The sequence below is a fragment of the Chinchilla lanigera genome, unplaced genomic scaffold (assembly GCF_000276665.1).
Source record: "Chinchilla lanigera isolate Chin_1 unplaced genomic scaffold, ChiLan1.0 scaffold00205, whole genome shotgun sequence".
Taxonomy (NCBI): domain Eukaryota; kingdom Metazoa; phylum Chordata; class Mammalia; order Rodentia; family Chinchillidae; genus Chinchilla; species Chinchilla lanigera.
This window is the reverse complement of record NW_004955606.1, coordinates 29,628-42,064: the sequence shown is the minus strand read 5'-3', so window position 1 is coordinate 42,064 and position 12,437 is coordinate 29,628. Positions and strand designations below refer to the sequence as shown.

Below are 12,437 nucleotides of genomic sequence, written 5' to 3'. Positions count from 1 at the left end.
TATATATATGAATTTCCCCCTCTACAAACTGCTTTGCCTGTATCATATACTATGGTATTTGTGAGGGTTTTTTTTTTTTTTCATTTATCTCAAGCAGTTTCTAATTTTCCCTTTGATTTTTTCTTTGACACATTGATTAAGAAATAAGAAGAGAGATAGCTCATGTTTCATTTTAACTTTAGCAGCTTTAGAAGAAACTTACTGGCAAGCCAATAGCTTACCCTCAGGTAACTGGTCACACAGTGGACATGAAGGTCAGAAAATGACTCACATAGGAAGAATCCTTAAACTCAAAGATAAGGTATTCAGATAATAGATAATTGCTAGACAAACAGGCTTTCATAAATTATGGTCATATAAAGTTCATAAAGAACTGAAAAGAAAGAACAATAAAGGTGAGGGGTGACAGAGAAGGGGTCTCAAAAGGGGACTAACAGACAGTTGTTCCACACAGATTCTGCCTCCCTGATTTTGGCTAAGAAGGGGTGGGGGAAGGAAACCCTTTGTGAATTAGGAATGAAAGTTGGCTAAGAGAAGTTCTTTAAAGGTGCTTTTTTGGAATTATTAATGGCTTGTAGATAACTAATTCTCAAAATTCCTTTCACAGTCTCACAACTTTTGTAGTAATTAAAACCTATTGTATTGATAAACATATATATGATATCCCTGACATATTTTTAAAACTCTTAAATTTAACTTTAATAACACTATTCTAAGAGGTCCCAGAAAAATACTACCAAGTGTATTCAGGAAGCCAGTAAAATGTACTTAACACTCAAATAGTTCCTTCCTCCTTTTCAAAATATAGCTTGTACCTGAGCAGAAGCTGTGTGATGCCCTACTATATTCCCCTATGAACAAATGGACAAACATCTCAGAGCAAAGTATTTGAGTGGTCCTACTAACAACATGCCATACTCAAGTCCACATTTTTCGTACTAGTTAATATACTTGTTCTATATGAAAAGGCAATTCGAAAAATATTACTTCATTCAAGCATCTCCAACCTTTGCCATAAATACCAACGATATTTTAATTATTTTAAGGACAGAACTGGCCAAGGACAGAGTAACCAAATTATGTTGAGAACATTAGTACTGAACAGAAAATTAGGAGGAACATGGAGATCTTCCAAGTAAGAAATCCAGGGAGGACTGATACTCTATTGAAAAACCCTAGGATTTCAAAGTTAGTCATAGAATTTGTGTCACAAATAATTCCACTTCAGATAACTGCGCAATCCTATCCTGACTTTGTATTTTTTGGTTTTTTTGTTGTTGTTGTTTTTGTTTTTTCTCCGGTACCGGGAACTGAACTCACAACCTTGCGCTTGCCAGGCAGGCGCTTTTAGCCGCTGAGCTAAATCCCCAGCCCCCTGACTTTGTAATATCAAACGCCAGAAGTGTTCCTCTTAGTCTCTAAGTGTCCCATGCTTTCTTTATAATCCATTTCATGGTCACACTTACCTTGTGAGCAGAATGGTCCATCATATGCAGAAAAGGCACAGTCACAAGTGATCCCTCTGTGTTTTTCTCTACATCTCCCTCCGTTGTGACACAGATGTCCATAGCTGCTGCAGTGTCCTTCACACCCAGGCTCTACTCCTGGAGTCATGGTGGCTCTTGCTTCCAGGTCCAGGAACATCCCGTTCAATTGCAGGGATCTAATGCACCCCACAAAGCCTCTCTGCCTGCTGGCTGTCCCCCCTACAATGGAAATACTGCAAATAGAAGTGGGTTCCTTGGTATTTTGCTCAGGATTTTATGTCCAATCAAAATCAGGCCTTATGGAGAGTAGAAAAAACAAATGCAACTTGTCAAATAATATTGTGAACATACAAAATTTTGAAAATACAAACTTTTATCAGACATTGAAGCCTTAAATGACATTGACAAAAATATCAAACAACTGTTAAGTATACTGAGATTGGCAAATATTTATTCTAAAAATATTTCTTTAATGTTGCAAAACATAAATCATCAGCATTGTTTTAGTTATGTTTATGAACAATGCTATACATTAGAATGGTTATGTGAGAAGTCTGAAAATGTTTACAACAGTAAGAAGATATACACAGTGAAATCTTGTGCTTGAATGAGTTCTCCAAGCAGAAGAAGTTGAGAAGCAAAGAAAATGCAGCTGGAAGGAGTGAACCCATCCCAGCTTCTCCAAGGTGTCCTTACACACCCACTCCCCTCTGAGGACACATTAACTACATGATACATGCATGTGTGGTTGTTATGTCAAACTCCAAGAAACTATCAGAGAAGCTTAAGCACTTGTGCCAGGGTAAACACTATCACAAAGGCCATTGCTGTTACTATGGTAGGAGCACATTAAAAAACTACGAAAAATGCGAATGCTTGAGCCCCTCCAAGAAATTTTGATTCAGTGACCTTGGGAGTCCCAAGTTTGAATTTATAACCAGCTTCATGGATAACTCTGAAGACAATGAACTCCCCCACCAGTTTGAGAAACTTTGCCTTAATATGAATGCTTATTCCAGCTGAATTTTTTTCCTGGGCTTTCTATCAAAAAATACTCAGGGTATAAGTGAGAAAATAATGTTCCCTAAATTGACTCATGCTAAAGTTTGTTCCTTAAAGGCCCAGGTGTGGAAGTCTTGGTTCCCAGCTGGGTATCCTTGGGAGATGCTGGAGACTTTAAGAAATAGGGCTCACTGGGAAGTCCGCTCTCAAAGCAGTGGAGACTCTGGTTCCTTTCTCTTTCACTTTTTGGCCATGAGAGAAGCAGTTTTCTCTGCCTCTTACTCCCACCATGATGTGTTTCTCCTGTCTCCAGCAGAGACCTGAAACCATGTGTCTCTGCCTGACAGTATACTGAAGCCTCCAAAACTCTGAGCCAAAAGAAACCTTTTATCCTATAAGTTAGTTAACTCAGATATTTGTTAAAGTGGTGGAAAGTTGATTAGCACAACTCATCTGTGGGTTCCTCCTGTTATGTGGTTTTATGGTTTCAAGTTCTCTAAGGAGGCTTCATCTTACCCTAACATAGAACTAATCAGGCTTGAAAGTATATTTTATGGAGTTATGTTATATACTCCACCCTCTGCATGAGTAAACATACACACACACACACACACACACACACACACACACACACACAGAAACAACACACACTTGAATTCATTGTGTCATATTTAGTACCAGGAAGTTGTATATATGTCCTTTTGTAGAGTAGGCTGTGTGATATTTTTTATGTAGTCCATTGAGTTAATTGGACTGTTCACCTATTTCCTTTAAAATGCATAAACAGATGAAAGTCGTTACTTTAACCTGTTTTGTTTTTAAGTTAGAATGTTTTAAAAAATTATCTAGTAAAAATACACCTTTCCTCTTGGGAAAAATAAGCAACAAGGGTAAAACAATAAACAAGCAAAGGAAAGGAAAGACTTCCAGTACCCAGGGCTGTAAACTTCAGACAAATGGACTATAAGAGTAAGGTGCAGGACCCAGTTATCACCAAGAAGCCCGTGATGAGAGAGCAGGAGGAGGGGAGATCAGACGGAGGCGGCCAGGAATGAAGTCCTGAAAGTGTCTCAGGGAGGGACTGTGTTGCTTCTTCTAGCCAGGTCTACTATGGTCTGTTTTTGATCAGACACTGTCTCAAGTAGAAGACAAATTCTCTAACTCCACTAAGAAGTGAGATGTAGAAATGGAGAATAGTTACTAATTACATTGATAGTGTCCACAGCATGTGGTAGTAACAAATACCAACCACTTACTATATGAACTGTTCAAGCCTGGGTCTAGTGGTGGATACTCCATCTCTCTGAAGCTCAGTTACCTCATCTTTAAACAGGACAATATTTACAAAATTAATACACTCAATAAGAAACTCCTGGAACTTACTAGGTTATAAATAAATAGTGCCAGTAGGAGTCGCTGTTTGCAAGTGTTACTGAAAGTATGGTACTTTCATAGGGTTTCCCACGGTTCATCTTTGAAGTCACGCTAAGGTCATTGAAAAACCTGCCGCACTCACCAATGAAGAGCTGGCTGTTGAGCTGCAAGCGGATGCGCCCGTCGGCTGGGGCAGGTCGCATCTGTTGAGGGAGCTGATCCACCTGAAGAGATGCTCCTTTCACATTCCTTTCTGCCTTTACGTGGTGCCACCGACCATCATTAAAGGGAGTGGGTGACTGGACCGAGACCTCACAAGGTCCGTTCCCCACATCAAACGAAAGGGTCACTTCTGAGGGAGCTATGAATATTACAGATAAATATCACCTAAATTAATTCACAGAAGAGAAAGTTTAGTCTGAAGCAGACACAGTGAAACAGCGCGACGTGCTCATGATGGAGACAGTCACACTGGTGCAGAGAAACGTGATTCCGTAGGGGAAGGGGAAGTAAAAATAAATTTGTTTTTTGGAGAAAAAACAAAAATGATTCTCACATATTTATCTCCAGACTTTACTACTCAGTCTTGCTAAGTCCTATCTCAATCTTCCTCAGTCCTAAATAGTAAAAATACATACCCATAAAAGAATAGAACAAATAGAATTATATGTATTTTTACTTAAAAATGGTTCAAAGCTTCAACTAATTCTAAACTCACTAACTGTAAATTTTGGTAGTAATAAAATATGTTCCCATAACTAGAACAGAGCAAATATAGTTGGTTTTATATGTAAGTACTTTTATTTTAAATGGTTCAAAACCTCATTTAATTCTAAAAGCACTAAATTTTGACAGTAATAAGTTTTCGGTATATGAAAGAAAGCTGACTAGTCAAATATTTTGTTATTAGTAGACAATCCACGAGTTTGGCTTAAAGTTCTGTTTGTACTCAGTTAGAGTTAAGAGAAGGCATAACATTTTTGTGGATTATTGTGGGCTGTATGCCCAATGGTTTGACTCTATTAAGAACAAGTGACTAAAGTAATGGAGTTTTAGTGCTGGGTAAGAAAATACAATTAGAAGAATGACAATACTGTCACATTTTGCTCAGTTCAAGTTTCCATTGCTAAATAAATAGTGGGCATCCTGTGACTCCTCCAGCGTGAGCACCTTACCATGCAGCTCTATCCTGATGAAGTCTGTGATCCCCAGGTTCTCCATAAACACACCAGAGGAGACTGTTGTCTTAAAAAAGAAACTCACATCAGCAGTGAGCTCTTCATGGAAAGTAGGGAAATGCAGGTATGAAGTCTCAGTGTTGAAGGAAGCAGAATTCCAAAAGGACTCTGGTTTTTAAAAAAGGAAAAAACCCTCAGGAATCATTTTTACACTAAACAATAATAACTATGTAAGCCTTCACTTAGCATTCTGAACATTCATGACATTTAGCCATAATATCAACATCTGAATGGTGGTTATTTTCAGCTATAAAGAATGACAGATGTGAGACATCTGTAGGAAAATGGATGCACTTGGAAAATATAACGTTGAGTGAAATAAACCAGACACACAAGCTTAAATACTGTATGGTATTGCTCACTTGAGTGAGGCAAGGTACAAACAAACAGAATAGTAAGGATAGGTAGAAGGGGACTGGGAGATGGATCTCTTGCAGTAGAGAAGTGTTCAAAGACAAAAAATAGGAGTGAGGAGGAGGGGAAGGGGAAATAAGTAGAATAAAGATACACCATGTACAGGAATCTAATAACCTCAATTTATGTAAACATTATATGCCATAACATGAGTTTTAAGATTAATAATATCAACAAGAATGAAAACTGAGATAGGAGAATTGGAAGAGGGAGGGAGAAAGAGGGAAGGGGAAGTGGATTAAAAAAGAAACGAGCAATGGTATGTGCATGTAACCACTCCCCGAGATGTATGAACTGCAAATATGTACTAATAAAATCTTTTGAAAAAGTCTGTGTCCTGAACAGACTGAGAAATAAAGCCAACATGTGTCCAAATATCACACCACCACTGAGGGAGAGGGATGACTGATACTGGCTTGAGCTAGCTTGACGGCAATGGAGATGGGGAGACAGGGTGGTGATCCAGAGTCCTTTTCAAAGTAGGGCCAAGAGAATGTGATGATGAACAGGATATGGGATGTGGAATCCTAGAGAAAGAGTGGAGTCTGAATTGACACCGAAGACTTGGGCCCAACTCTGATGGGAATCATTTTGAAGATGCAAGTTTGACAGTTTGGGATACATTAAATTTGAAATATCTATTGGACGTGCAAGTGGAGATTTGGAGACAGCAGGTGGCTATGTGACTCTGGCAGCCAGATCATAGACTCTTGCTTTTTGTCTGCTTAAGAATGAAGACACAAACACACAGACACGATCCTAAAATGCCCTTCACAGCACATCAAAAACCTTTTTCTTGCCATTTGCTCCAGAATCTAACCTAGGACCTCATGTCACATTAATTTTTCAGTTCTATCTAGCGTCCTTCATTCCAGAACTTGCATGTCTTTCGAGACTATGACTTTTTCTTTCATACTTTTTCTTTTTCTGGTAATATTTTTCAGTTGATTTTTAGAATGTTCCTCAACTTTTGTTTGACTGATATTCATCATTACAATAATGTTATGCATTTTTGTCAAAAATACCACAGAAGTGGGGCTATCTTCCTCTTAGTGCATCACATCAGGACCGGTCGGTTATTTGTGTCTGTTTATCTGTTATGTTTTTTCCCTACTATGTACTACTAGGGACTGAACCCAGAGCCTTCATCTGAACTATGTCCCTAGCCCTTTTCCCTTTTTAATTTTCCCTTTAAATTTTGAGACAGGGTCCTGCTAAGTCCCTAGTACTCGGGCTGAGCACAAACTTGCCATCCCATAGGCATGTGCTAGCACACCATGCTCTGTCATGGTAGCTTTGCCTTGTAAAGACATATCTGTCATTTGTCCCAGATGAAGTTACTATTTTTTCTTTGTAATTTATAATATTTTGATACCTAAAGGCCTTAACATAACCCAACCCACTTTTTCATCCACTGAGTTTAAAATTTACTGATGCTTCCAAAGTTATTAATATGACGGCTGTCAATGGTTATTTTCTAAAATTCATCATTCCTCTTCCTTAATGGGCTGACATTACTCTGTTAGAAAGAGCTTTTCCTTTGACCTTCAATTCTTTTGTTTATTTTAAAATTTATATCAATATCACTCTTAGATTCTTTCTCTAACGGTTTATATTCTGCTGCTATAACTTGTTGTAGTGCTTTAGCTGTCCCAAGTGTGGTCACTGGGGACTTTCTCAAGTTCTTTTGACAAGTCCCTGACCCCATGTGACAGATCACAGTCAAAATACAGGTACATGAAAAGTTCCATATAAAATTATCTGCAGGCCATAGGTATAAGGTGTACAAGAATAATGAATGAGTTTGATGCTTAGACTTAGATCCCATCTCTTAGATCCAGAAGAGGGATCCTTATCCCTCTTCTCTCTCTTCTTACTCCCAGATGTCAAAAGATGAGCGTCTTTTCTCCATCATGCACTCCCCATCAGGATGTTCTACCTTGCCACAGGTCTAAACATGTATATACATATTTCAACATGTATATACAAATATTCTAAAATCCAAAATTTGTCAAAGCCCAAAACTCTCCTGGTTCCCAACATTTTCCATACTAGACATTTAAACTGTACTTCACTAACAAAATATTGATCTTCAGCACAAACAATGCTTTTACATCGATGCTTGTTATAGTTTGGAACTTATGTCCCCCAGAAGCCCATATGCTACAGGCTTTGGTACTACTGGAAGATGGCAGAATCTTTAGGCAGTAGGGCCCAGTGGAGGAAAGGGAGGTCACTGGGGATGGATTCTTGAAGAGGATATTAGGATCCTTATCCCTCTTCTCTTTCTCCTTACTTCCCAGATGTCATAAGGTGAGCATCTCTGCTCCATCATGCACTCCCCATCAGGATGTTCTGCCTTGCCTCAGGTCTAAAACAATAGAGCCAACCGATCATGAACTGAGACCTCTGAAACCATGAGCCAAAAATGAACATTTCTTCCTTTGAAGCTGTTTACCTCAGTTGGTCACAGTGACTTAAAGCAAACTCAATGCTTTTCTAATAAAGCATACTATTATAAAAAGAAAGCTTTTCTTGTCACTACTTACTGTCCCCATGGCAGAGGAGAGGCCCCAGTAGATGAGCAGCTGCAGAATGAGGTCGACTTGCATCTGTCATCACAATCTGAGGCACCGGCAGGTGCTCCTTATGGGAAAGGACTATTGTATCACTGTTCCTGAAAAACAACAGCCCAACCCTTAAAATTGTTCTAATTAATGTTCAGACACAATTAACTGTGATCTCTTCTTGCGTTTGAAACTAATAATACAGGACTAAGAGAACACTTACAAATATTTTCAGTATGTTAAGAGCACAGAGATTACAGTATTAAAAGGTCTAAATCAAGGACCAGTAAACTTTTCCTATAAAGGGCCACACACAGTCAAAGTGGCTTTTCAGGCCATGTATCCTCTGTATCAACTATGCAACTCGGCCATGGCAGTGTGAGAACAGCCCCAAGTGTTAGCTGTGGGCATGCCTGTGTTGCAATAGAAATTTATGGACACAGAAATTTGGACTTTATGCAAGTTTTATGTGTCACAAAACATTACTCATTCTATTTTTTAACTGCTTAAAAATGTGAAAAGAATTCTTAGCTCCCAGGCCATACCAGAGCAGGCCAGTGGATGGACTTAACACACGGTGCAGTCATTTAGCAATTCCTGATTCATTTGTCAATCCCCAATCTCACTGAACACAGAGAACAAAGGGGCAAAATCAAGAAGGGTGGTCATTTTCCAGTCAGGAAAATATTTTCAAAATAATGACACATTTATTTGATCTTCCAAAATTAGTCTCAAATGCTATTTAAATAATTATTAATTATAAATGTAAATAATAACACTATATTTAGATATTCATTTCACACAGTTGTATCTTTAATTTCTTAGTCATTTTATGGTCATTGAGTACTTCTTTTCTTGATAATTTATAGATTATAAGACCCAAAAACACAAAAACAAAAGAAATAGAATAATTTTAAGTAATACCCAGATGAATGTGTGTGGAAGTGCTCTGTGAAATTGTGAACCCAGTTATTTAGTGGACAAACATACTATTGACCAGGCACTGTGCTAGATATGGAAGACACTGCAGAAAAAGTATAGTCTCTTGTCCTGAAAAGTACGTGATGCATTAGGCAGTATGAATTTTAATTGCTGTCATCTTCATTACAATAATTGTCATTATGATCCCATGTGTGAGAGACTGGGAAAGGCAATATGTATCTCTGGGTCCTATACAAAGAGGTCTGGAGAAGCTGGGATGCCCTGGGATCCTGGTCCTAGCTGGGCCACTAATTTCCTCCCTGGCCAAAATATAGGCATTTGTCTACTCTTTGGTGATTTTCTAATATTCTATTATTTGTGACTTGGTTGCATATGTATTCTAACTTGTACAAAATCACTCAGTCTGCTTCCTCATTCTGACAGAATTTTTACTGAATTTAATAATGTTTTATTTGTTTGAATTACTTAGTTTCCACACTCCCCTTTGTATCATTGTGGCAGAAGACGAGAATGACAAACACTTAATTACTGCAAAAATAATGTAAAAATAATGTTTTCTGAATTTTTATAAGAGGAGTTAGAAATCAACAATTGAAATTTGAAAAGCTGGAATTAAAATAAAATGGCTACATTATTTAATATTTCTATCCTATAAAAAAGAAGCAACTTGTATATTGCAGGGTATTTTGCAGTAATTCTGACATAAGATAACAGTAGAAACAGCTCCCTCCCTTTGGGACAAAATTATCTTCAAATAATTTCAAATATCCCCTCTGGGTCAAAAGCACCCTTAACTGAGAAGTGCTGCTCTAAGATTTTGAGCTACAATATCCTTGACAATAATGGATCAATTGATTGACTTGGTTGATCCAATTTTTAAAATAAAGTTTTATAATTTCCATAAAGGTACTATAGCTAATATAGCCAGGGGTGGTGATGCACATCTGCAATCCCAGCACTCAGGAGGCTGAGGCAGGAGGACTGCCACAAGTTCAAGGCCAGCTTCAGTTACATAGTGAGTTCAAGTTCAATCTGAGCTACATAGCAAGATCCTGTCCCCCCGACCGCAAAAAAGCATTAGAAGCATTACAACTATCCTCTAGAGTTTTACATGGTAAATATTTAAACTAGGTTTTATAGTAATAATTATAATTTTGTAGACATTCAAGTAATTTCTCAATTACTTGGCTATCAATTTTAATTTAGAAAAATTACTGAACTCTCATTTATCTTGACAGTATTTTTTAATATTGTCTTCAGTTTTCTATGTTACGGAATTATGCTATCTACCGCCAACACCTTCCCACTGTTTCTTTTTTCTCAAACTTTTATTTTTTTTTGTTGTTGTTGTTTTTTATTTTTGTTCTGGTACCAGGAATCGAACTCACGACTTTGTGCTTGCCAGGCAGGTGCTGTGCCATTGAGCTAAATCCCCAGCCCCTTTCCCAAACTTTTGATCATTTGTCTCATTTCAGTTTTTTGTCTTTAATTGGCATATTTATTAGCTTATAAAAATTACACATTTGTTGCTGACTTATAACTTAAATTGTAATTAATGTCATAGTCTCCATCATGACAATTTTTAAAGCTTGTAAGATTTCATTTATCTGCAAAGTGCTCTACGCATGTTTGAGAATGACATACACTATATAGGTGTATGGCTGCACTATCAAGCTTGTTAAAGAATTAAAATATTATCAGCTTCACTAATTGTTTTATTTCTATACCTCAATCAATGCTATATAATTATAGATTTTGCATTTTATAATGTTAGAAAATCTTTATGTAATATTGGTAACTTTCATCGTTACACACTGATCGAAATCAATTTCATTTGAAAAAATAAGAGAAATTAAAATTCTCTACCACCTTTTTTATGCACATCTTCACTTACAAAATATTCTGGAAGAGCTGAGACAAATGTTGAGAACAGTTGCCTTCTCAGTATTGACTAAGATCTGTCCACTGGAAGCTTCAAAGTAAAGATGTTTAAAAAACAAATAATTCCACAGTCTCTTGTCTGAAATTAGGGTGTGACTACAATGCTCCCCTCTAAGTTTTCTGCCAAACAAAAGTAAAGGGATGGGTCATGCAAGGGCTGTATGTTGCTCTAGTGAAAGGAGTACACACAGAAAACGTGGTCAGAGCACCAGGACTGCTCAGCTTTCTTGTCTCCTCCCTCAGCAGGTAGAAAGACCACTTGTATCCTTCAACTGACATTCCCCAAGGCAATAAGAAGTCTAAAAGTGTTATAAAATAAAACTTCAATGGCATGGATTACATAGAATAAACACAGTCCTTTTAGTAGGCTCTCTCAGAGTTCCAGTGTGTTGATGTTTATTGGTGAATTCTTTTTTTTTTTTTTTTTGGTTTTTCTCCGGTACCGGGAACCGAACTCAAGACCTTGCGCTTGCCAGGCAGGCGCTTTGCCACTGAGCTAAATCCCCAGCCCCTATTGGTGAATTCTTAAAGAATGGTAGAATATGTAGTATGATATTCCAAATCTACTGAAGACAAAGATTTGAAGGAATAGACTTCTTGAATTACTGCTGGGAGTCTACCGTACTGTGTGAGTACTACAGTGATTATTTAAACAGAACTCCAGAGACTTGTACTTGATTTCTAGGAGTGGGAAATTTACTAAGTTCCCAATTTAAGAAAAATAAAATTCACATTATATGGTATTCACAGTAAAATTGTAAATCATTGGTGGAGAAATCTAATCCTTAGATTAGTTGAATATATTTCATCAAATTTACATTTCTAACTAGCTTGAACGTATTTTACACTTTTATACCAGCTTATCTGACATTTAGTTAACTATGCATGATTAAGGAATCAAAACTACATTTTTTCTCAGGGAAATCACCATTCATTCTGTTCAGCATCACAGGTGCAGCGATATTGAGAATCAGTACAGTTCCCCTCTAATCCACAGGTACATTTGTGAGCACCAGGCAGAGAGCTTCCCCAGTAAGAGTGTGTTTCATTGGTTTTTCCAACCCACCAGCTCAGTGGGACTCCATCTGAAAGACAAGTATGAGAAAGATGACATCTACTTTGCCCCCAGCACCGTGCCACTAGTTCCCTGTACTCCCAGGTTGTGTGTGTGTGTGTGTGTGTGTGCGTGTGTGAGTACACTTCAGAAGGTAGGTTTTCCACCTCCAAGAAAGACTATTTTCCATCATTTAAATATCTATCTTTAAATGATTCCCATCTATTTTTCTTTCATTAGAAAATGAATCCTTCTTTGTACGTGATACTACATACTTTCCCTGAAAATAATATTCAAAAGACAACCGCTATCAAAATAAAAGCTGCTTTTATATAATGGAATATTACTCAGCTGTAAAGAAAGATAAACTCGAGGCCTTTATATTTAAATGGTCACAACTAGAGACCATACTCATAAG

The 12,437-nt window shown here is 37.5% G+C and overlaps 1 protein-coding gene across 1 annotated transcript in view; it reads right to left on the bottom strand.

Moving 5' to 3' along the window:
• Window positions 1-12,437, bottom strand: part of LOC102029347 (contactin-associated protein-like 3) — a gene marked incomplete at its 5' end in the record, with an annotated part of 54,958 nt that overhangs the window by 14,407 nt on the left and 28,114 nt on the right. Inside the window, 5 exon segments of the mRNA XM_013510107.1 lie at window positions 1,467-1,706; window positions 4,006-4,224; window positions 5,039-5,209; window positions 8,065-8,192; window positions 11,894-12,050. Coding sequence (XP_013365561.1) covers window positions 1,467-1,706; window positions 4,006-4,224; window positions 5,039-5,209; window positions 8,065-8,192; window positions 11,894-12,050 — 915 coding nt within the window.